Source organism: Balearica regulorum, chromosome 23 (assembly GCF_011004875.1).
Source record: "Balearica regulorum gibbericeps isolate bBalReg1 chromosome 23, bBalReg1.pri, whole genome shotgun sequence".
Lineage (NCBI taxonomy): Eukaryota > Metazoa > Chordata > Aves > Gruiformes > Gruidae > Balearica > Balearica regulorum.
The window spans coordinates 1,985,142-2,011,757 of record NC_046206.1 but is presented as its reverse complement, the minus strand read 5'-3'; the positions used below and the strand labels follow the sequence as shown (position 1 = coordinate 2,011,757).

Below are 26,616 nucleotides of genomic sequence, written 5' to 3'. Positions count from 1 at the left end.
AGATGTGCAAAGAATTCACGCCATTTTGTTCAGCAACAATTATTAAAGAGAGAAACTACACACAGATTAGTATGAATGACTTAAGAATTATGTTTCATACATAAACAATACAATCTGTACTTCCTAAAGACTGAGACAGTGAGATAACGACAGGTCTCTGTGACGATACCTTCGATGTGGCTAACTCCCTTCAATATCAATCCCTATGACATGATGAACTACTGATACTATGCTCATTGTAAAAGAAATAAAATACCTTTTGCATGATGCTAAATTAAATAAGAGCAAAGAAATCAACTGGAAACTCAAGTGGCATGGTAAGAAAGATGTTTTAAATACAATACAAAACCTGTGAGTATTCCAAACAGACACACAGGGCACTATCTATAGCAATTAAAAATAAATCAGAAAACCAAACACTCGAATAATCCCCACTGAGAACAGACATGTTCTGTTCCTTAAACAGAATCCTTTCTTCTTCCAAAGGCAACAGTTATTTTGTTTCTATACTCATCATTTTAAAAGGACAATTTACACATTTCTCTCTGGCAGACTTCAGACATCAAAGGAAGGCTATGCAGACCCTACAGACCTTGCAACCAAGTACCTCCTTCCAGGGTTGCTGTCCCCAGCTCACTCCCTTGAGGCTGCATAAAACAGTCAGCCACAGAACAGAGAAAATAGCGCTTCCAGTAACGTCAGCTTGCATGACTGTCAAACCGCTCAGGAATGTGCCTTTCAGCACAGAAAATTGGAAAAATCAGCTCTTCCTCCAATTATAACAATCTAAGTCTCTGTATCCTCACAAAAGACCTCTGCAAGTCTTCTTGGAAGCCACCTGTAAAAATCAAAGTGCTGCAGTGCTCCTTCCTAGAATCACAGAGAGACTGGAAGTCGTATCCCCACTCCAGTGGACTCACTTGCCCTCCCCATTAGATTCATTGGAGCAAAGCCATCAACTTTTGTCAGTTATTTTAGTAGAACTAAAATTTCCCAACCCCTTCAACTACACCATTTGGACTGATTTTCAATAAAGGTATATGCTTTCCCACTGTTGGAAAAAATTAGTATCATCACATTGTTAGGAAAATCACAGCACTGAAAAATCTTACCCACAATTGATAATTCACATATTTTTAAGCTGCTCACATCAAATGGAAAGGATCTTGTGTGCATAGTTTTGACAAGTCTTAAACCAAGGGAATTTAGTCAAGAGTTTTCTACAGGAGATGATAATTTAAATTAATTAAAAAAAAAAATCAAACAACTGCTGCTGAGTTAAGTCTTGGCTCTAACTTTTTCTGGAAGTGCTTTGTGGGTATACAGCTGAATAGATTACTACACAACTTGTGGTGCTGGCATCTAATTATTTCTATTTTTCTGTTCTTTGGCTGCATAGGATAGTTTTGCTTGCACAAGAAACATCAGTTCTGTAAAGGGCGTCTGTACTGGACAGTGTTTTAATGCTCATTTTATATCATCTGTGCACATTTAAGAAAATACATCTTTTAGTAAAGCTTCTACAATTGCAAGTTAGACAAGACAAATACCTGGTCATAGACTTTAGGTTCTATAGCGGGAAGGTTATTTACTAGACTGCTGTGGCTTTCCAGAAGACCAATCAATTTCACTGAAATTCAAATACTGTAAACCAAATTATTCCAGGTTTGGCCTCCAGTCTGAGGGGCAATTAGATCTCCAAAGGGTTTTGAAGAAGAACCTGAAGGTGAAGAAATAAAGATGGTAATAGCTTCTCTGTGCAAACTCTATCCTTGCGGAGAAATGATTGAGTTCACTGATATGCAAACCTTTGTCTGAATGCCAGTTACCCAGAGCTTCTGCTAGGATATGAAAAGTAAATATAAAATAATGTGAAATTAAGACAACTTTTAATCTAAAGGAATTATTTAGTATCAACACAGCTTTCTTAATGTCTTCCACCTTGTTATATATGCTATGGAACACTGGGCAAATACACAGATGATGATGATACCCACCTACAGCTTTCAACTGTCTTTCTATAGTTAAAGGCATTAAGAAGCACCATGCTAAAACGCTCTTAATCCCCTTTTAAAGCACGTACATATTAAATATCTAGTTGGTCAAAAGTTATGCAATGTCAGTACTTCTCAGCAAAATACTGGCTTTATTAGAAACTAGGCCCTCTGTGAAAATGGAGGTGACTAACAAACCTACATGTATTTACAGCTTTTCTGAATCAGACCTGTCTCTGAAAGTGGAACCTAATATTCAAGGGCTCAAGAGAGCTCTGGAATTGAATTAGGAAGGTTGGGATTTAGAATTATTTTCTTTGGAAAAAGCACTAACCAATCTTGTGACACAGAGAGCCCAAGAGATAGAACTCATCATTTGCTCCTTACACTACAAAAAAAAAAAAAAAAAAAAAAATCATCTGTCTCTCCTGAAGATGACAGTAGTTCTCTTCAAAACAATGGAAAAGCCCACACATCCTTTTGTCTTATAAAATTTTAGGTCTACTAGGAAAAAAGGACCTTCCTTTGGAGTTCCATTATTTAACACAAACATTAGTAGAAACAGTTAAAAAAATCCAAAAACCTGTATTGCTTTGAGAGTGACAGAGGAGTCTGACAAAAACCAAACACAGTATGCTGTCTGAGAACGTGCCACTGATTAGAAGGCTGACAATGAAATATTGCCATTATTTTATCCCATTCTTTACACACATTGGGGCATGCTTGCTTTAACTGTAATTGCGCAAAAACTTTCCAGTGTTTGATACAGCTTTTATTTTGTTTTGGTAGGAAGTTGAGTTTCTATCTTGTTTCTCTAGTGAAATTAATATACTTTAAGCTACTTAATAGTTCTTGATCACATTTTCTGTCAAACATACAGATAAGAAATAACAGGGTTTAGAAATGAAAATGATTACAGCCTCAGAAAGATTCTGTCTGACAACAGCTTGACTAGACTAGGATTATTTGTTTTATGGTTAAGATGAACAGAGCAATACAGAATAACATAGAATACAGAGAAAATGTTATAAAAAGGTTAATTGCTGTGTCTAATGAGAGCAAAAATATATCAAAAAGACAGAGAAAGAAAAACAAAGTTAATGCTCATAAGAACATTGCTAGTATTCCAACATCAGTCTTTGCAGAACAGATAATGGAGGCCCAGAATGCACTAAGTCGCAGAATAGAATTACACTTTTACAGTGATACTCAAGACATCCTCTGCAAGATGCTTCCAGCTGTAATTTCTTTAGGGAGGGTGTGTGTGTGTTTTTTTGTTTGTTTGTTTTTCTTCTCCAGAGCAGGAAAAAAAAAAAAAATTCCATCAAGAACCAGTGTAGGGAGAACCTGCCTCTACTGGAAAATCATGCTTTTATCATCCAAGACAAGATACCTGGAGCCAGCTGCTGCCACACACAGGAAAAGCATACTGGATGGCTGACAGATCTAGTTAGGCATAGGAATTCACATGCAACCAAATAAAGTTACTGCTTTGTATCACACTAAATCAACACAGACTGTGGTAGTACTGTATTTTCACAGCCACTAGAGCAAGGCTACAAATCAAAGTGCGAGTATCACTACATCTCAACCACAAGTACGTGGATCGTACAGGTCCATGACAAAGCTCTGTTCTCTCCTATATTCAAATCGCTAAATTACACAAACAATTTAGATTTTGCTCAATATACCATTGTTTTATACAACAGTACATGAGAAATGTAAACAAGAAACTAAAACTGAGCAACCCACGTGAGCAATGCTATTCAGCTGAGATCAATCTACTTCTGCTTAAGACTTACACAACATTCCAATTTGAACTATCTAGGAACAAGGACAGATGCGAACACAGGAACTGACAAAAAGATGAACTTGAACTATGGAAGCGTAAATCAATTTAACGCCTGGCCTTCACATGTTCTGTTCCTTAAACAGAATCCTTTCTTCATTCTGGGGACAGATTATTCTGTTTAATGTATATGCACTTATGCTGCCATAAAATAATGGGAAAAAAACAATTTGGTGCATAAGTTAGTGGGGTCAGAGAATCTCAACTGTAAGTAGAATTTGTTTGCCAAAGATTTGTAACAGAAAAAGATAAAAATCAAAGCATGCTAACTGAATATTTGAAAAAAAGTCTCCAGTTACAATAGAGGACAAAATTGGCTCTACAGAAACAAGAGCTGCGAGCATGATCCTCAGCTGATAGGAACTGCTTAATGCAGCTACACCAAAAGAGATCCACCACTCATCTGACTACGTGCCTTCTGGGTCTTATACTATTAAAGGCAAACCACAGGTGAAGGCAAGCAGGCTGGTAACTTTGTCCTCTAAATAAAGCCCTGCCCACAGAATCACGTGGTGAGACACTGGACAACAACATGCCATTGACATTTAGAGGAACGGAGGATTCAACTCCTGACTGCATTTCTTCATTAAATAAACATCCTTTTTAAAAGGATTGCATACTTGTATTCAAAACAAAGCACCACCACAATTTATATCTCTTTCAGCATGTGGAGAAGAATATAAGAACTACAGTTACAAGAAGAACCCAATAGATAGTAAACATTGTATTTACAGCACTTCTGCCTTCAATGATGCACTGTAACACGCAATGCGGCTGCACAGTTATAAATATCCACGGTAACCAAAGATAATTTAAACTCTGGAGTAATATGTATTTACTTCACGTCCAACTGAACTTATTTCTAAAATCAGTACTGACTTACAAATGACTGGGTATTTGAGTTTTGTTGAGGATCAGTTTCTTTTCTTGTGGGAAAAATACTAAGCCTTGTTTATTTTTGTTCTGATTGTACATCCTCAAAAGTCTGTTTCAACAATTGTCTGTATCATACAACAAAGTGGAAACTTTATACCACCAATACACAAATAATTAAATACATATTTTAATGATTGTTTCCCTTTTGTATCTATTGAGGAAAAAGCCAAAAGCACAAGTTAGCAATTGTGTGTGTAAAGAACCATGTATCTTTCTACTGTGTAAGCTCATTGAACAATGCACTCAGGAGGCCTGTTGCTGAATCTGAACTAACATGTAAGGTGATTTTGTTATCAGCCAGTATCTCCTGGGACATCCTAATCCTTTACTTCATCAGAACAGAAATAATGAGCTGCAATTACAACAGTAAGCAATTAAAAAAAAAAAAAAAAAAAAACAAAAAAAACCCCAGGGTTAATACCTGCAGTTTTTGCTGGAAGTCACCCCTTCAAGAATGACAGTTTTCCCCTTTATTCTCATTTGTTTGTTAGCATTAAAAGTCTGCTGCTTTTAAAATGCATCTCTGCTAAAATTCTGACACAGTACTGAAGTTTAAATGATAGAATTTCTAAGCAATTTCCTGCCAAATACTTATATCAAGTGTTCTCCCTTGTGTCTCATGCAATACCATAAACTTAACGCTAAACAAAGAAAACAGCAAGGAAAAGCAGTTTGAATTTAGAACAATGATCCCGCTGTCTCTCCAAGACATCAAAGCATATGATGCAGCTGTTCATAATGGGCAAGGGAACATGTGAGCTTACGCCTGAATTTGATTGATTGGAAATGACATCACAATTTATAGCACAATTTTCTAATTCTAAAGCAGCAATCTATAATGAATTAGATGAGGCTCATATAGAACCTGCTTAGCTTTTAACCGGAAATAACTGCATTGTCATCTTCCCCCTTTTCTACTCTTTCCATGCAAAAGAGGAAGAAATATAGGAAAGAAGAGAAAAGGAAATGTGACCTCTTATGATAGAAAATGGAAAGAGGAAGTCAGAGCTTCAGATGTTAAAATTAACACTCAAATGATAAAGATATACTATAAACAAGAATGATAGAGTTCAAGTGGTTGATATCGAAGCCTTCCATTAAAATGGAAATGCATTAAGACATGATGTCTCTACTTGATCTGTTGTTAACATTTATGCTATGGTTTTGTTTGGTTTTGGGGAGTTTTGGTTTTGTTGTTTTGGTTTTTTTTTTTTTAATTAGAATGAAAAACTGAACAAACTTTAACTTGAGTTGCCTCCAGAGTTGTAAATTGAAATCTCAAAGTCAATCACATTTCTAATGCAATTCACGTGCCCAAGAAACAGAAAATTCTTGACTCTTAGTACTATCTCCTCCATAGCTACGTGATCTTATGAACAGTTATTCCTCGAGGTGCTCTGATAGACCACTCTGCCAAGTTGTACATTTAAGAAAGTATTCACATCACCTAACACAGCAGCTCAAACTATGGGCCAAGGGTCCCCAGACTTCCCAGACAGTGGAATGGAACAGCTGTCCTCACAAAGTGTTCGGAGTACTTAAAGTAACCATCTATATGATTCCACGCTTTCAATTGCCTTCTGAAGGCTTTTACCACTCTTCCCTGATTCTACAGTAGAAAAAGCCACTAGCTGATGTAGGCAGAGTAACTAGCTTTAATCACAAACACTTCCTGCTGTTTCTATACAATCTGTGTATTTTTTGGTCTTTAGGAACTTCTGTAATGTCTGATCACAGTCTGAAGACTGAGGCAGACACCCGGAGGGCACGCACTTGCCACAACAAAATCAGAATGCACAAATACTCTTATCTGCACTTCATCTGTGGCAGACCACACTGTTAACCCAGCATCAGTTTCTTTCAATTTGCAGAGCATGAGAATTACGTCTGTCATTTACACTCACTAAAGGAAAAAAAGGAACAAAGCAGTAAACTTTCATGTTGTCATGAAAGTAAAACACAATGATGAAAGTAACACAAGAATCAAGTCTAAATTAATAGCCACCTTGAAAAAAAGCCACAAAGGAGTAAAACCAAACCACAGTGCAGTACACAAATGTGCCATGACTGTAAATGGGCTCACACATGGCCTACTGATTTACATGCCATTTATTTAACTGTTTATTTTTTAAAAATAGTAGGCATTTTTAGCCTTCAACAAGTCCTCTTCCTTCACAAGATAATTATCTCCAGTACAGAGTTCCTTGCTACTACCCTGTATCACATTAAAAAAAATGCAGATTGTATTATGAGAATTATGCATAACTCATAGGACTTACTGTACTTCTCGGCCATTCTTATTTTATTCACACTTTTTCAATCTATTCAACACATTCAGGTTGGATTGTTTGGGGGACTTTTAAACATGCTATCCATCTCAACATCAGGACACAGCTCAACACCATACAACTCCACTTCCAATAACAAGGAAGGACTTAACTGTTCCATTTTTCTAAACATGCAAAAACGGCGGGGGGGGGGGGTATGGATGAACATATGCAAAGCCTGCTTCCAAAATACTTTCCCTTGAATAAATTACTATTCCACCTTCTGTTCTGGAACACAGACCTTGTACTCATTGTCCGCCCCACCCTCCCTCTTGTCTCTACCCACCTCCATCATCAGTCCTGATTGATTACCCGACAGAACAAATCAGACCTAGATACGCTTCAGTAAATTTCCCCTTTTTAGGCCAATTTACAATTAGATTTGTGATATGTCCAAAGAACAGCAGGCATTTGGTCCCCATCAGCCTCAGAGGACAGACAGAGAGTATTCCCAAGCTTTTGTAGCCACACTTAACATGATGAAGTTATTAACAGTGCATTTATGCAGTCATATCTAGAATGGTAATATCAAAACTTCAAATTGCTAAACAATATGCAACAAACGATACAGAAATTGTGAAGAAGAGAAAAAAATGACAATGGAAAAAAGTCATTAGGAAATATACTGATTAAACCCAGAAGTGTCATATATTTTCATAAATTCTCTAAAATCTTCATTTGGTACTGTATGCCTGAATAAGATTCAAACAATTAACATTTTATTAGCTCATACCTTTTATATACTGTCTGAAAATGCTATATATGTTGTAGGATTTTTACAATGTTTACCTACAGGACATTTTAATCCATAGGAAAATCCTTGCATCATTAAAACAAAGCTACACTAAAAATGAAAACTGAACCACTTGAACAAGCATAAAATTCAAAGCCATGACATATCACCCACTGACTTCTCAGAGAGGGTGAAATTCTTAAAGCACAGAAATTTATGTAAAAATTAATGGCATCAAGAGGAAAAAAACCCCAGATTTTTAAAAAACCCCATCCATTTTACTGGAAGGAGTCTACGCAGATCGCAGCATACTACGCCTGGTGAAAAATAACTATAATTATATATTAGGAGCCAGACTAACAACTGAATCTACAGTTTAAGAGGAAAAAAACCCTCACAACAAGCCCTAAACCAGACAAAGAATATCAGCACATAAATCAAACTGTTTCATGGTACTTAAAACATAAATGCCTGAAGGCAGACTGCCAACTAAACAAAAATGTATTTCAGTTCCCTCATGTGCATCACTGTAGTGTTTTGTTTGATCAAACCATTGTCCATGCAAACATCTTGATACAGGTTTCGAAGTGTTACAGCCTTGTCATTTGGGTTTTACACCTGTCCCTGCCCTGTCTCATGAATAAATTCAAGCAAAGAGCTGGCTGGCACTGGAATAAGATTTGAGATCCTGAAAACTAGTTTCAGATGTGAAACTCATTTTTCAGTACTATGGAGAACCCCCATGCCAGACAGAAGACGACAAAGCCACCAAGCATTGGAAAAAGTACATTGACCTGTTCCAACAGCACAGCCAGCCCCCGGGGAAATACACAGTTCAGTGGGTAGCTGCCGTAAGTTCTACACACAACTCCAAAAAGTACAACTAAAGGATCAAAAGCCTGACAGTATAAACTATTCAACATCTGCACTACTGATAAATAGCTGAATATTTACTATAAGATTTTATGCTTCTCTGAGACTGCAGGTTCTCCCGAAAAATTTCATCCCTTCAAATACAGACAGACAGAAAGCAGATCTTGTCAACAGCAAACCAGGGAGCCTGTTTTATTTGCAAGACCACTTGCAAATCACTTCCCAGGAAGACAGAGGAAATACATAACCTTGACTTTAGGGTGAGAGGGATACTGGAGATGGACCTGTACATACTCTGTAAGCACAAGAGCAAGAGCTCTTGAGTTCAGTCAAAAATCTTAAGAGAAGCTCCACTTCTCTTCTGTGGCACCAGATTAAAAACACCCACCAGTCCTGTAGTCAAAGTCAACAGAAGCAAAACTGCAACACTGCTTATAGCTCCCCCTCAGCTTGATGGAAAATAAGATTATATGAAAAAAATACGGTACTGTTTGGTAGAACAAAGCTTTATTCAAAATTTATTCTCATACAGCATCCTAAAAATCTCCCCTACTGGCTTGAAAGCGAGGTCCATATGAGACTCATGCATTTACAATACCATCAAAAGCAATATTTGATGTCACAGACAATGCAGAAAAAAAGACAAGAGAGATTAAGTTACTGCATGCCCCCCTCAAGCACTAGCTCCACTGAGATAACTAGCTAATTTTTACCCTGCCACAACTGTAATGAACAGAACACTTACAGCTTTTTGCAAAATTCTCTGTCCCACCTATAAATTTTATCAACTGCAAAGAAAAATTTCTTCCCAGCAAGCCAAAAATGATCACTGTTAACTGAGTCAAAGAATACTCCAAATGTCCTTCTCAGAATAACATTTTCGAGGATGGGAAAGGAACATAGCAGTCTAGCTCCTCTGATTAGGCTGTCATATTTGTACAGTGCACATAGAGCTTGGCTCTGCACGATACAGAGGATCTTTGTTGAGAACTTTTTGTGTATCAACTTTACAAAACTGTCACAGCCATTTCTACCCTTAGTTCTGGAATAAAATATGCTCATGTCATATCCAATGCCCTTCAGCACTATCACATTGAAAAAAATTTAATGCTAACCAAAGCTAGTACTTGTACAATCATAATCTGCCAGAAATAAATACTTTTTCCTTCTCCTTATCAGATCAAGCTTCTGAATGCTGAGATGTTTTAAGACACAATTACGGAAAACCCAGCTGTCCATCAAATGCTGCCTGCACCAATCCATTGGACCAGTTCTTGTCTTTAAGATCAGCAGAGGATGTTTAAGCAAAGAGTATAAAAAAAACCCCAAAAATCCCCCCCCCCCCAAAAAAAACCCCAAAATCCAACACTAGGCAAGTATTTCTTCTGATATATCTTCCCAGTTCTAAATATTTAAAAAAGATTATGATTTGCCGATCTTATCCAAAATAGCAGTTCACCATTCCACTTCAAAAGCACAGGGTCATGAAGGATACCATATACGTATACACAAGACAAACAGATCAGTATGACTGATCTTCATCATCTTATTCGTGCTTCCTATTCCAAAAGCAAAAGTCTCCCACCATAATTCACAAACTGCATTTGGTGTTTTTTCCAGAGAAAGCAACTTTATCAACAGAACAATAAATTAGTGCCACCTAGTGGAGTTCAAAATGTTAACCTGGAGCAGAGCTTTCAAATCATACCTGTCCTTTACTGCACTTGTCTTTAATTTATGACCCCTATAAACATCTAAATGAAATGAAAGCAGAAACAACTCGATAGATCTTCCCTGTAGCATACACAGCTGATCAAATGCATCAGTATAACATGCACTTAAGTCTTCCTCAACTTCTAGAAATCTGCAGAAGCAACAAATGAAGACCAATACATGTCTTCAACAGAAACTCATCTTTAGAGCTATTGAGTATGCAGCCAATACAATAATACAAGAAGTATGGGCCAAAAATTAACAGAAATGTTCAGTGTAATGGAAAAAAATATTGTATCAATTTATAACTATTTTTCCAGTAGTTTTGAAAATAAGAATGCATAGGGAGGTTACACATAGAGAAACCATCACACCTTATTAAAAACAAATAAAAATAATTACTACTACTGCATGATTCTGTGTTTCTCCAATTCAGCCCCTCTGCAAGGGCACCACGACTATCTGCTCCATGAAAGTAAAAATTATTACCATTAATGCACCCATCTGCAAGTTAATTCAAGCAACATTTACATAAGCTTCCCTACTTCTGTTAAGTTTTAGGATTGTTGCTATATGCCTACTAGACTCAGAATGCCAAGTCTAACTGTAACACTGCACATTACCTTCGTTAACACATGTTCAGAATTGGTCTGACACACGTATAAATAAACATCCTTATTCCATGTTCATAATGCATGAGGAATGCAAGGTGACCAGCCTTACTGAGTATTCTTCACACAGTACATGAAAGAAATACAATGCAGAAGAAAACCCCAAACCATTCCAGATCTTTTGCCTTGCTTTACAAATGACTCTCAAAAAATCAAATATATTTCAAAACATTATATAATTTCTAAAGTTAGCTACACAAAAATGTCCTACAGTATGCAAGTGCCATGTCCCAAACAAGAAAAAAAGGTCAATCAGATGATGTAATGCAATCTTCCAATGTCTAACATGATCTATAAAGCAGCAGCGTAATCAAAGCTGCCCCCATTTCACTGGACTTGCTTCCAATTCCTGTAACTGTAAGCAGGACAGGAATCTCATATTAGGCATGCTGTCCACGGTATCCTGTAAGATAACAAGACCAGATCTCACCTATAAAAATGGAAGGCAATTACAACAGTGTTTGTCTAGCAACCAACTATGAAAGTGTTTTTCTGCCTCAAGACTAACAAACTGAACACAGTCCAAACAAAATGGGAGCATATACCACAATTTAAAGCAAAATATCATCATTTGTGGTAATGAAATTCCAGGCTTTTAGATCAGCACAAAATATGATTATTTCACTCTCCTTTGTTGATATACCATTTCTGGGGTTTATGTGATTATAAGCAGGAGTACATCTCAAGCCATAATGCAGTGTTAACACACCATCATTTAACAAAAATAGGAGCTACGGGTGAATTAGATGGCACTAGAATTGATCAGCAAGATAAAAAAAACTATTTACAGAGAAATGCAAAAACAATATTCATTTTCTTGAGAAGAACTCATGTAACCAGCCAACCACTTCTTTGTATTGCTATAAGCTATGCATTCTTTTCTCATATCCCCACATTTTACTCATTTTGCAAAGGTACAGAAGACTACAAACACAGTGCAGAAGTATGTACTTCAAACAATAAGTACTATGCAGCTACATGTGAAATAACAAAATATGGTCAAGATGCTGAAAGATACCACACCACCTCAAGGTTACATAGGGAGCTTAATTCTTGTTAAGGCTTCCACATATATAAGGAGTGAATTATACATCCTGTATATAACAAAGATTATTTTTTTTTTCCTGAAACACTCATTCTATGGGCTACCATTTCAGCAAAATACACGTTAATTTTACAATTGTGTCCAACATTCAGATGTTCCGACAAGAGTACCGATTCCCCAAAAGCGCACATTTACAATGCTTTCATTTAGCTCAAATGTGGAAATCTTTTAAAATTTACATCAAATGTGTAAATGGAGATACTTTAAAACGCTTCCAGATATGATGCAATGTCAGGCAGAGATATTTTTAGTTCTAATCCATTTAAAGTGCTAAATTCCAAGGGAATGAGCAGCATTGCTTTCACTCACCACTTCAACTAAATTCTTCTGGTCCTACTACTCACTGCAATCTTCAAGAAAAAGGAGTTAAGATAAAAGCATTCACTTGATAAGAAAATATCCTTATCCTCTATTTTTTAATACTTGCAGATACTTCTGTATGTCCCTATAAACCATAAATCACAACTGCATTTGCACACAAAAGAAACTGCAAAAATACATAAATAATGCAGTGCCTTAACACACAAAATAAGTGTGTTTTGCTGTGAATTAAGTGGGATTTGCTATTTTTATCTCAAGTCTTATTTGCATGTACCAATTCAGGTTCTTGAGAAACACCTACTAGGAATACGCAAAAGCTTCTGAATACGGCACTAATCATTCTCTAGACCTGACACAATGACTGCAACTAGCTACAAAGCTACAAGAAAACAGAACCTTAAGTTCATGGGTAACTGCAGCAAAAATGGTCAACGACTCAGTACACACTTGGTTTGTAATTTCATTTAAATCTAGATCCATTCTCATAAAACAAGTATTCTCCATGTATAGGCAGTTTCTTTTAACCAAAATAAGTTCTGAAATCAGAATACACTAGGACTTTCATCTATAGATAATTGGCATATTCAGTCTTTTCTTTGGGGATTAACATTTTCAAAAGGTAGACAGAAAGTAAAACAGAGAGACAGATTATCAGAAACGTAAATGTACATATTAAAAAGAAATTGACTGCTTTCATTTATTGCTATTATGAGAATGGTACAGCATTTAGAGTTCTCTCATTTACCACAAGTTATTATTTTAGCAATAAAATGATGCAAGCCCAAAACCAACAAGGTCGTGTCTAACAAGTTTATTTCTACTATTGTATAAGCAAATACAAACCATTGCTATTGATAAAAAGAGAAATATTTGAAGCGTGTTTGCCCTGTGACTATGCATAGAATACAGAAAAAATACAAGGTAAATATACTTCACATATTGTTTCAATAGCTTTTGCTCCAAGTACAAAGAGCATCTTTTTAACCTGATTATTCAATGTCTTTCTAGCAATATAATGGAAACGTAACTGCTTCAGAAAATGCATATTTAAAAAAAGGAGTCCAATTAAAACACTTCAATACACTGCAAGTTGTCGTCTGGCAGAGAGACTGAGTAAAAGAATAAGACTCAGACAGGTATGAGTTTGTTTAATGCATTACTTGGTAACGCTGGTGATAAGAGGAGGATTTTTGTTCTCACAACAGAACAGAATGTAAGTGTGAAATACTATGAAATGTTGACAGACTAATGTTTTAAAACCTAACAGTACTACTGTTTAAAAGAGCTGAGAGTGTGTAGCAAGGAAAAGATCACTGTATACATAAATTTTCTGTACTTTTTCCTAGCCACCCACAGCAAATCACTATTGGAAACAGTAGGTCAACTGAATTTTAGTGTGAGCAGTAAGATAGGTCCTACATGGAAAACATAAGGCTACCTTCTTCCTCTTTCAATTAAATCCCTATTCTTTTTTAAATCCCTATTTTTTTTTTCAACAGGTGTACAAAAGATTACCACAACTCATTTCAACTCATAGGAATGCCCACTTACTTGAAAAGTGCAGTCTTTGGCTGGTCTGCAATTTACATTCATCTTTACTCAAGTGATCACTCTGAGCTTGCCACACTAACCATATTGACAGGGTGCCCACTTGACATGATCCCTCAGTACAGTACCTTAGGATAGGGGAGACAGGTTCCTTCCTGGCTATTACGTATGACTATCACTGATGTAGGTAACAGCTTTGCACACATGCTTAAGTGCAGGATTTACCTCCTAATGACTGATACTACGCAAAAACAAGCTCAACAAGATCATGACCATACAAACCACGCTTCTTCGCTAGGAATAAAATCATCCTACCTACAGAAATACATAGACAAAATAACTTTTATTCTATTAAACAGAAACATTGCACGGTATAGCCTTAATCTAGAGCTAACATTCATGCTAGCTTGAAGCAGAAAATGACAGTCTTCTAGATACAAACAGAAGCATACACTGCAGCACTTCATTCTTTGCACTATTTTTGTCTGTAAAGCACAAACTACTCTAAATTTGCTTGTACAAATTAAGTATTTTATGAAATATTCATTTTACAGAAAAAAAAAGAAAAATTATTCCACAAAAAATGCCAATGACAAAGCTAGGAAGTGAATCCATATTAAATTAAATCTCTATTCCATATGTCATTCCTCTTCTTACAGGCCAATGAGTTCTCTTAAGCAAAACTCAGCTTAAAGACTAAAATTCTGGAGCCAATCAGCTTTCATTTAAACTATAGATACAAAATGCCCACAATAATAAACAAGCAGTCGCTGCAGAACTGAGAGATAATGTTCTTTTTCTTGTATGTATCCAGCTGTGGAAAGACAAAAGCTAGAACAAAAAAAATGCTAGCAAGCTTTACAAATCTGAAACAAGGTATATACCTAGTTACAGTTCAATCATGACAGAAGGGACAAATGACCACCCAGAATTCTAGTGATGACAGTAAGAAGAGCTAAATAGGATTCATACCTCTTCATAGTACTCATTAAGATTGTCATTTACGACAGCTTTCTTAGCATCTGTTAGTTCTTGCACAGTAAATGCATATACACATTTTATTTTCTTAATAGTATTCCAATATGCCTGGGGTTTTTTTCCTAACAAATACCAACCAGTAGGGAATATATAATAAACGCTAAACGCCTTCAAGTTGCATCCCACAGATCATGAAGAGATTAAACTCCAAAAGGATTTAGGGGACTATGGAGTAATTCTGCATGTCTGTTCACAATCCCTAAAAGCATGTTATACTTCTAAGGGATTATCTTTTGAAAACACTAGAACTGAAATATGGTTACGGTAGTCTCTTCTTTTGAATTTTGCAGGCTTATAATAATTTAGTAAGTTACTTGAACAAGCAGCTGTTGATTATATTTCTCTAAAATGGTATAAACAAGTGACTAATGACTGTTACTCTCAGTATTAACATATGCAAAAACACAAGATGAAGTTCTTGAAAAATTATAATTAGCCAATACTGTGAACATGCATTTTGCATGCTAGACCCCGAACTGCACAAAATGAATGTTTTAAGCACATTGATAAGTGTTACTTATACTCACAGCTAGAGAGAAAGTTTAAAAAGGGTTATTTATAAGGCTTTCAAAGTATACACAGAAGTGCACTGCATAAGTGCATTGTTTTATCATAACAATGCCACAGCTTGCACAACAATTCAACAACTACATATTATGGCAGCTATCATTAAAATGCATGACAGATGGAAATATAACATGAACACTATAATATATATAATATATACTAGTTGTATATATTATTTGCTACTACACTTAACCACTAAACACTGGAAGTGCAATGTGCTTTATATAAAACATACAAAGAAAATAAATGTGCTAGGTAATGGAAAGTGTATTGCATTGATGGTTGGTTTTGGTTTTGGTTTTTTTTTTCCTTTTGACTGTGTAGGTGTGGTAACCACACCACCATACAGGCAAAGCTTTCATACATTGTGAAAATCTTTCATTTCAACCCTAGAATACATGCACTTGCACGCATACACCATCAACCCAACCATTCTCATTAAAATACAAAAAACTGTGGAAGTTTATCAGAAGAATGCTCTTCCTGTCTTCTTGCATTAATGGCGTTACCAAATTTACACAAAAATTCCTCGTGTTCACAACAACAAAAACATGAACTCTTTGTTCAGTTAAAGAGACACCATTTTGTATTACAGATGGCAATAGTAAAAACACCAAAAGCCCCGTTCCTGTGATTAATTTCTAGAAAGACTTTTTCAAGTAAGAATGAAACTTACTGCAACCACAACATCAACACTCAATTTTTCTGCTCTCTTTAGTTCACTGGATAACCATTTCTAAAACCCCTGCTGGTTTACATTACTTCATTCGGAACCTTGTGAATTTCACACGAAAAGGAAACTATCTGATATTTTTCTAGCAGAACAAAGTTATTTCAGTGTAAGAAAATATGCCCAAGTAGTTGATAATGCAAGGATAAGCAAAAGAAAAAAAGATACCAAGGACTTCAGCAAACAGCAGAGCTCAATATTATTAAGTACAAACATATGATAACGTCTTTGGATTTGCAAAGTACAGTGATTATATTAGTTGTCTGAGTTTCTTCCTCCAACAGATGTCTTTATTTCTCCATTGCCTTCAGCAGAAACAGTGTCACCACAGGAATAGATTAGGTTTCACCTGTACTTACAACAGAAGCTGTTGATAAAGCTACTCATAACCACCACAATCACAGACTCAATTTGCAAGCCAATACTCTTACTCATTGTGCCACAGCTCCTTTTGAAAATAAAAAAATCCCACTATAGTGTACTACATATATATACATATGTATTTTATCTGTACATCTTCTCATTTTGGATAGCAAGCAAAAGAGTTTGAGAGCTATCACTCATCACATCTCTACTATTCCCTAAAAGTCGTGTTTCAAAATCTCAGAATAAAAAGATTTGAGATTTTTTGAGTCTGACAGACACCCTCCTTGCTTATACAAGCATGTCTAATGCAAAAAATAACAGAAAAGCTCATCTTTCCGGGATTTGCAGCCAGAACAGAAGACTTGTTAACACATCACCCCACATTGCTCCAAAGTAATGGCTGAAGTAATGTAAAACCACATTACCACCAGAGGAGTGACATAGGCCTAAGAAATCTTGTTATTCCAAAACTTATGTAACTTGAACATTTCGCCAATCTTTACATCTTCCACGTTTTCCAAAGGTATCAATCAAGGCCTAGAGTTTTGGCCACTGTATTCATAAAGGGCAAACACTAGACATTTCACCAATATTTTATTTTAAATCCTAATTGCCTGATAATCCACAGAGTATTTGTACATTTAACTGAGAGTATCTTACATCCTGTAGATTACATCATACAATGATGAGTTACTCCCCTCTTAACCCTACTCCTAGTGTTCAGACTTCTTACAAGCCAGGACTGCTCCACATGAAATGCCATGACCAAATGGGACTGTTCTTCCACAAAACACTGTGCTAATTCTCCTGCATTCAATCTTTCCACTTGAATGGAATAAAAACCCTTTTGAGAACAACAATTCCCATTCCCCCCCCCTTTTTTTCTCAGGCACACTATGGGACTCCTCAGTGCATGCACAATGCAAATAAGGCAAACTTCCTTTGAAAGACTGATTAATATGCAAAGACAGCCTGCTTTTTAGTGGGATGTGAAGAACCACCAACAAGCATTTCCAAATTCTGTGGTTTCTTCAATTATTTCCAGTGTTTATTTTAAACATAAGATTATGCAATAATACCACACATTAAGACCAATTTGCCAATGTTGTGTAAACAACACCAAATTGGCTGTTCATCTTTTGTATCATATTTAAATGCAGCCTTGAATATAGCCTAGCTATGAAGGCACTGCAAAAAATAAGATTTTAAAATTTTTGAATCCTCGATGTGTATCAACCTTCATGTTAAACAGACTGCATTTAAAACCCACTACAAATTACTGCAACTTTTTTTTTTTTAAAGAAATCTTTAGGGTTTTTTTAAAATAGAACAAGAAAGTTTATAATATTACAGACTAATTTCAGTGACAATTAACTAACTTCTGTATGAACATATTGCAGTTCCAGTAACATTTAAAGTATTTTTTTTATATAGTTGCTTTTGGGACAAGAGATACAATACATGAAACATCCAGAAAAGTCCATGAAGATTTGGAGACATCAATTTCCCATTTCCATTGTATAAACTTTTCATCACTAAAAATAGTCATTAGTTATCACCCAGTCAACCACACTTTTTATGTACAACTCAGCCAGGACTCTCCTATGGAAAGGACCTTTCATTTCAAGTGCCGATATACCATACTCTGCCCAGTGTGAATATGTTAACTAATATGTTAACTAACATAACTAATATGTTAACTAACTCATTTCTTATTCTATATTTCACACACTTCCCAACCTTTTCACACAGGTTTAAACACTCCCTTTCACATCTTTGGAAAGGCATTTCAAGTTAACCAACATTGTAAATTATTATTAAACATAAACCAGTAACCAACAATTAACAATCTTAAATACTTCAAGGTTGATACATATCACTAACATACAAAAATGAAAAAGTAAATAAAATATTTAAAGAAGCATCTACTATAGCTATTTTTCATAGCAGCAGCTGTACCAAAAATCACAAAATCATTGAGATTGGAAGGGACCTTTTGAGATCACCTAGTCCAAGAGGGGGAGGCAGCTACAGCAGGTTACCCAGGAGTCAGCCCACATGGGTTTTGAATGCCTCCATAGATGGCGGCTCCACAGTCTCTCTGGGCAACCTCTTCCAGGATTCAACTGCCACCCTCACAATAAAAATATAAATTAAAAAAAAATAATAATTAACAAAGGGTTTGTTCTGTTTTCTCACGTTCAGATAGGATTTCCTGTAGTCCGATTTGTGCCCACTGTCTCTTGCCCTGTCACTGGGCATCACTGAGGAAAGCCTGGTTTCCTTCTTCACTCCCTCCCATCATGTATTTATCTACTTTGATTGAGATCCCCTCTAGTCTCCTCTTTGCCAGTCTAAACAGTCTCAGCCTTTCTCAGCCTCTCCTCTTACAAAAGATGCTCCAGTCCCTTCACCATCTTTGTGGCCCTTCAGTGGACTCACACCACTAACTCTGTATCTGTTTTTGTACTGGGGAGCCCAGAATTGAACACAGCTCTCCAGATGTGGCCTCATTAGTGTTGAGTAGATGGATTTTAAAAAAAAATCAGTCTGTCTTGCCTACTTTTAAAATCAGTAACAAATTATGAAAAGTATCTACCTTGATTTACAAAGACCAAATTGTTGTAACAGTCTTAAAAACTTATCTATAAAGAAAAAAAAATATTTTTATTCAAGACATTATGAAACTGACAGTTCTGGAATACTTAAAACAGCCAAGACTTTACAAGCATTCTGTCCTGGCAAACAATAACCTGACAAGGTGATGGATATTTGTTTTAACTCAAAATAAATCAAATGGTCTCTCTGTTCTAAGAGATTAACCATTTCAACTCATTTCCAAATTATTTTCCACATCATTCTACCAAGTCTGTACTAAATCAGGCGACTCGCAGTTTTCACAACGCACCCTGAAGATCTCTGTAGCTGTCTTGTCATAAGATCTAGGATGCAAATAGCTAAAGGATCAACTACGACATGTATCCCATTACTGTCTCTAGCCCAAACTTAATTTTCTTGCATCAGATTTACAGATATAGGGCTTCAGCCCTGCCATAACAAATTGCTAGCAGAAATAGTTGTAGGATCAGTTTCTACCATTCCCTGGTTCTGGGTCCCTCTGTGACCTGGCTTTAAGCCAACTGATGCCAAGTTTACTACTGACTTCTGTGGACAGTCAGAGCCTTACAGACCTTTAGTACCTTATCTGGACAGGGAAGAAACACAGAACCTGCACTGCAGAAAAAGTGAACAACTATAGACTCAAGCTGAAAAATCTCTTCTCCCTCATTTTCAATTCTGAGGTCTAATTTTGAACCCACAGTAGAAAGTTGAGATATTAATCTTCAGGCTCAAACACCTAGTTTTCTTCAAATGTAACATGGGTCACTTGTTTCTGCTGCAAATACGCAGGTCTAAATGATTACTAGATATCCACACTAATTGTTCACTTTTTAAGTATGATGCCTTAAGAATTTGGATAACTCATCCAGCTATTAAGCACAGTGCTATATGAATATACTCCACAGCTCCTTCTTCTTCAGAGAAGGAGTCTGATATCTTAAAGCAATTTGCACTTGCTTAGCAGGATAAACCTTTCATTGCTAGCTATTCCCCAAAAGCCAGCTTTTCCATCAGCAGCTGCCTAAAGATCTGAAGTTCTCAGGACACGGCTATTGATGTTCTACATTTGTCCAAACAATAGCTTTGCTAAAGTAGCTGTAATACATATATTGCTTGTGATAAAACAAAAGCAACCTCAGATGCCAAAGCCCTTATCGAGGTTCAAAAAATGCTATAACGGAAGCTGTCAGGCAGCGTCAGGCATTTTCAAATACATCATCATCATCATCTACCCTATACACCTCAACGTGTTTTGGCACAAGCTTTTCTTTCATTTATCCCTGGAAGGTCTAGAAGCTGCAGGTATGATTCACTGTATGGAGACAATTATCTGGCTTCTGATCATCATCTTAGACAGATACAGTGGAAGCTATTAGATTTGAACTGTAAGCGAAAAAATTGTTTTAATCTGAAGTTTATCCTTGATTTTTTTATCTATTCCACTTTCTTTAGGCACCTATATTGTAAACTAAAAACGTCATTCCAGTACTTAGCAGAGAATGCCTAGGACACTTGTAAATGCAACGTATCAGAAGGGCCTGAAAGCCCGCCATTTGGCTCTCATGCTAACTTCAAAAGGCAACGTTCCTAATGAGCAGCTGCAGTGGGGAAGCTGCATTTCAACACCATGAACTGAAAGGGCATAATGGCACTACCGCCAAACCCACCTAATTTACATCCCTTTGCATCAGCAAGGGCTTTAAACGATGGTAATGTGTTTTCCTAAACAAAAGAAGCCAGAGCCAGCATAGATCTGACCTTCAAATTTGCTTCTGTGATTTTTATGTCTCAAAGTCTATTTGCCTGGTGGGTCTTTTTTTCCCCTCCAGGACTTGAGGGTGTTGTGATGAAAATCGACACATCTAGTCCTATGAAAACATGCGCAAAAGACACCATTCAGGAAAGTGGAGATGCCTGGGAGCTGTAGTTCTCTTCACGGACACACCCTCAGCAAAGCTTCTCCCAGACATTCTCCGTGTTATAGAAAGCTATTACAGAAGACAATCAACACAAATTTTGTTCTCTGATTGTTTTCAAACTTTTATATTTACAATTGAGTTGCTTTACTTATTTTATCTCACATTGCCGATCTTTGTGAGGGTATAGAATTGGGAAAACAACAAAGACACCACCTTTTCAGTGCACTTGAAAAATACAGTAACAGCCCCACTTGAATTTCTGATAGTTCCCTGCATAAAAGCTGTGATACATACTCCCAAAGAAGACAGCTTCTCCCAGTCTGCTTACACAGACATTGTGGGATGTTCATAAAACCTGTCTTACTATTTGCAAGTCGTGAGTTAGAGTACAACAGGATTGTTACTGACAGATCAAATCCTACTGAAGTATACTGCCCCGCAAAGCCAATGCTTCAAAATCCACACAAGAAAACCAACAAAAAATCTAGAATTGTGCATTTGCCATATAAACAGCATCACCAAGTGTGTTCAATAATGAGTAAAAATGCAGGATGGCCTTTTAAATGAGGAAATAAAATGTGCTTTTGTCTCATACTAGAGCTATTTTTCTGTTCCTTGCAGACTGATGGCAGCAGATGCAGTATCCCCTCCTGCTCCTCCCCCATCAATTGGTTCTGCTTTCCTGACAGCCAGTCAAGGCAAACCCATGGCCTTACCCAATAAAAAAACAAACAAAAGCAAAACCCAAAAGCACCCATGCCATTCTCTATTAACAAGAAACCAATCACTTATACCCAATGGCAGAAAAGTCTATCATTAAAATATGTTTCTGGAGATCAGCCAAGAAAAGTGAAGGCACTTTCAGTCTGGAGAGCAGCCACAATCTTTAACACTTAGAAACTGGCTATTCATTAAATTACTATGATATTAAATGTCCTAAAAACCCAAAACAATCAATCAAATAAAAACAACCCACAAAAAAACCCACCCCAAAAAATCCAACAGTCAAGTCAGGACTTTTCAAGTTCGTACGTCAAGAGGATAAGTTTTATACAAAATACCCTATATTATTTAAGAAACCATAGTTCTCAGGATGCAAATGAAAGGAGATGAGCCATCTGCTGTGTTTACAAATTAGCTTCTAAATTATAAGAGCAATGCTTTCATTTAATAGTAGACTAAATAAATCCCCACTATCACAGGCCACAGGGATACATGCAAAATATGGAATTATCCTAAAAGATGTAAAAGCACGCTTTTGTTCTGAACCTACCACGTAACTGTTGCTCAGACAACAGTCTCTTCAGGGATTCTTCTCTAATAAGCATCTATCTTCTCGCCTCCTCTTACATTTAAGCTACTGTAAAGCTGTAGTTAGGGTTTCTTTATTACCATCATCATAGCTGCTCCCCCTCTTTCACTGACATCTCCTTCAATATCATTGCTTCCAAAGCAATAGCCTTTCTCCCCCATCACAAACTGTGGTGAGGTCAGCTGGGAAAAAAAGGTACAAGCTTTAGCAGACCAAAGCATCCTTTAGTGTGGAAAGCATAACTGATGTGCTGGGTGCTGCTTTTACCATAAACAGTGCTGCTGCTTTGTTCTAGCTTTTTAATATTTTATTTGGGTTTTGTATGCTCCATTTTATGCTGATTTAACAGTCCAGTTCCAGCTGTGCAGCTCCCTAGGCACTCTACACATCCATAATTATTATTATTGGATAAACATGTATTTGAGTGGGGCAACAGATGATATGCAGATAATTTTTCTTTTCTTACTCCCATCTATTTCCCCTGAAAAAAAATAAATGCTTTATTCTCCCCTCCCACAGCCGAGAAAGCCTGTGTGAATGTATCAGAGAGGTGATAGCTACGGAATCACAGTAGTCTGGCGTCTTATAATGGTTGAGATCGAGAATGTATGCAGAGATGGTGATTAGAGGGCGTGGCTGAGACAGATGCAGAGCTGGCTATGGGGAACAACTGTGCTGGAAATGGAAAGACAACCCTCCCTCCCTTATTTGTTATATATACCCTCTAATAAGCAGTAAGATTTTATTTTAAATTATAATAAAGAGAAGCCATATAGTAGTGCTTATGACACAGGAGAGCTGTGTATCATTAAGAATGGCTGTTGTGCTGATATTAAACAGGTGGCTTGATTTGGCAACAGACTTGAGCACACTGGTGGCAATGGTCCGCCATGACAGGAGCTGGAATTGAGCCACAAGACAGCAATTTTACTACGTTAGCAGACAGAGCTACAGCAGAAGTGATTGCTTAAGGAGATAAGGAATCATCAGTATGGGAATACGGCAGTGACGAGTTACGGTAGTTAAGGACAGCAGTGAAGCGAGGGGTGAAAAGAAGCTGTGCAGTGAGATCTGTAATAGCAGTGATGGGAAGGAGTAGGGCACTGGGGTACATTGCAAGGACACAGAAACGGGCACAGGAGCTGCCCCAGGAGAGCAGGAACCTGGACAGAGAGGGAGCTTTACTGTAATAACAGCAGCAGTGATTGGGAAGTAGTTATGAAATGATGAGCTGAGAAAGGGCTGCAAGAAGTAAAGGCAACGACAATTTTGAGGTGAAGACAGCAGGGAGAATCAGTGCGGGTGCTTTAGACCACGCTGTTTGCAAAGAACGGGGGGGGGGAGGGGGGGGGCGGGGAGGGAAGGAAAGCGGCTAATGAGCTGCAGGACGGGACAGAGAGGAAACAGCGGTATAGCGGATAGTGGGCGCAGAAGGCCCTGGGGAAACCCTTTCTCGTGAGTGCCCGTAAGGACAACGCAGATCAAGGGGTTTGGGGCAACGAGGCTCGCTGAAGGACAGCGACAGGAACGCGGCACGTCGGGGCGGAGCACGGTCGCACTGGCGGAGAGGGCGGTGTCAGCACAGGTGTGGCCGTAACCCCACCCAACCAACCTGCCGTTTCCCCAGGCGAGCGGCCCGGGCCGGGGCAGGTGAGGCAGGCAGGCGGGGCACCGGGCCGTCACGGACGTCGGCGACCCAAGCGGCTAACGGCCGCTCCCGCTCTGGGCTGTCCATTCCCCATTGGCCGCGGTCGCCGTCGACGCCTCCCGTCCCCCGTTCGTTCCCCCCGCTGAGAGCAGGGGCGCTCGCGCCCGGCTGCCGCTCCCTTAACGGCAGCGGCGCGCGGCCCGCGCCCCCGCCCCGCACCCCCGGTCGGGAGCCCCCCCGTTCCCCTCCTGCAGCGCCCCGGCTCTTTTCCCCACCACTGCCAGCCGTCTTGCTCCGCCCCCCCCCCTTTTTTTTTCTTTTTTTGTAACAGCTGCTTTAGCCCCGCGATCGCATCTCTTCCGTCCCCGCGTTCGCTGCAATTTCTGCCCCGCACATGCACCGCTTGCAAGAAGGAGGGTGGGCGGGGGTGGAGGGGCGGACACGGCTGCGTAGCGCAGTAGCATCTTCAATATTCACAACGAAATCGACACGACAACGAAAATCCACCGCCTCCTCGCACGGCGACACCATTAACACAGCGCACGTAGCATCCTCTCTGCTTCGCTCGCCTCCTCTTTCCCTATCTCCATTGTCTGGGATTCACAGCACACCGAAACCCCAGCCTGGGGGAGGTGGGCTCCCGCGGGAGCAGCGATTCCTCCTGTCGCGGACAGCAGCACCAGAACACAGAAGCAGCCGCTCGCTCACACCCTCCTCACCTACCCCCCCACCCCCCCCTTCGCTTTCTCCTGTCAAATTTGCACCGCCCGAGCCATCTTTCCCCTCCAGCTCCTGCGACAGCGAACAATGTGCACGAAACAGCCACCTCGTCACGCACACGGGGCGCGGCCGGGGAGGGGAACCCTACCATGGGCTGTCTCCCTCCACCCCCACCCCCCAAGCCCGGCAGCAGGGCAGCGGGGTCCGCCCGACCCCATTGTTCGCCCCACCAGATCCCGGCACTACGCCGCCCCAGCCCCGGGCGTACCTGCGGTTCCAAGCAAAAACAACGTCCAGGGCAGCACGGTGGCTAGCAGCATCGCAGCCAGCTGGGGGGAGAGGGAGCCGCTCAGTGAAATAGCCTTTCCCTGCAGTTCGGAAGAAACGCTGCTCGCTTCTTTTATGTTTTTCCCGGTTTTTTCCCCACGTCTTCCTTCGCCGCTGCCGGCCGCGCTCCGGCTCCGTTACCGCGCGTACTCCCCGCACCGCCTTCTGCCGGCTGCGCCCCGGCCGCGTCCCGGCGCCGCCGCGCTGAGTGACAGGCGGCCTCAGCACCGCAGCCCGGATCCCTACGCCGCCGGCCGCGCGCGCGCGGCGAGTGGCACCGCCGTGTTCTTCCACTCGCGTCCGCCTCAAGTAGTACAGCGCAGGCCGCGCGGGGGGGGACTGGAAACGCCGAGGTGCGCTCTCGGCCGCCTGCGAAACGCGGCGCGGATCGCGGAGGCGGTTCGGCCGCGGCGCCGTGCCCGGCGCCCAGCCCGCGGAAGAGCCGCCCGGGGCCCAGGCGCGCTAAGACTCGGGGCAGGGCAGCGGCGGCCACTTTGGGGGTGGTTTATTGCCAAAGATGAAATTAAGGAATTAACTGGCATGCGGGAATTTGGGAAGGACGTTCCTTGTGGCTTGGCCAACGCCTGCCCAAAGGTGTACCTGCAGGAAGGCGGGGGGGGGGGGGGGGGAACAGAGCAAGGGAAGACTATTTTATCAATCCCCTATGCATCAGGTGGTCTTTTGTTCCATTTTTGCATGAGGGGTGCAGAGCTTGCTCAGAAATCACAGAGCACATTAAGCAGGACTCCTACATCCAGGAGTTTCTACAGACACCATTTGCCATAACTAAGACTTGTGGCAGAAGCCAGGGGGAACTACGGGTGAAGAGATGCTCTGTGGAGACCCAGCTCTGAAGGAAGGAGGTTGCCCACCTTTTGAGCCATTTCTGCTAAGCCTACATTCACAGGGCTCCACCCTGCCCCTCCGGTCACCCTCAACTCACACAGATTGTACATCATAGCTGTTGCAATGAGTTACATGTTTGTTCATGTGTATATATGGAATATATCATCATCCAACGTGTTGTCTTCACCACCACCCACAGCAGGAACTCTCCTTCCTTCAAGATCTGAGAGGTGCTAGGCACTCAGGCACAGTACCAAAGATGATGTGGATTCAGTGCTGGGTGTATAGTAAAAAAAGTAATGGTGAAGCATCAGTTTTGAACTAGATTTCCATTACAATCAACCAAGCCTGTCTTTTTCAGATTATCATGTTTTGACAGTGCTCCTCCAGCACCTTCCCAAACTACAGGAATCATTGAGAGCCCTCATTACTTGAGCATAGTATTTACTTG

General features: G+C 39.4%; 1 protein-coding gene across 7 annotated transcripts in view; it reads right to left on the bottom strand.

Moving 5' to 3' along the window:
- Nucleotides 1-25,917, bottom strand: part of NCAM1 (neural cell adhesion molecule 1) — a 140,793-nt gene extending 114,876 nt beyond the window's left edge. For 3 of the 7 annotated variants that reach the window (XM_075774800.1, XM_075774805.1, XM_075774802.1), the window contains exon 1: nucleotides 25,261-25,517. In XM_075774800.1, the coding sequence (XP_075630915.1) occupies nucleotides 25,261-25,312 (52 nt within the window). In that variant the 5' untranslated portion in view covers nucleotides 25,313-25,517. Of the gene's footprint in view, nucleotides 1-25,260 lie in introns of all 7 variants that reach the window. The other 4 variants (XM_075774801.1, XM_075774803.1, XM_075774799.1 and 1 more) reach the window with 3 other exon arrangements.
- Nucleotides 25,918-26,616: the final 699 nt, after the last annotated feature.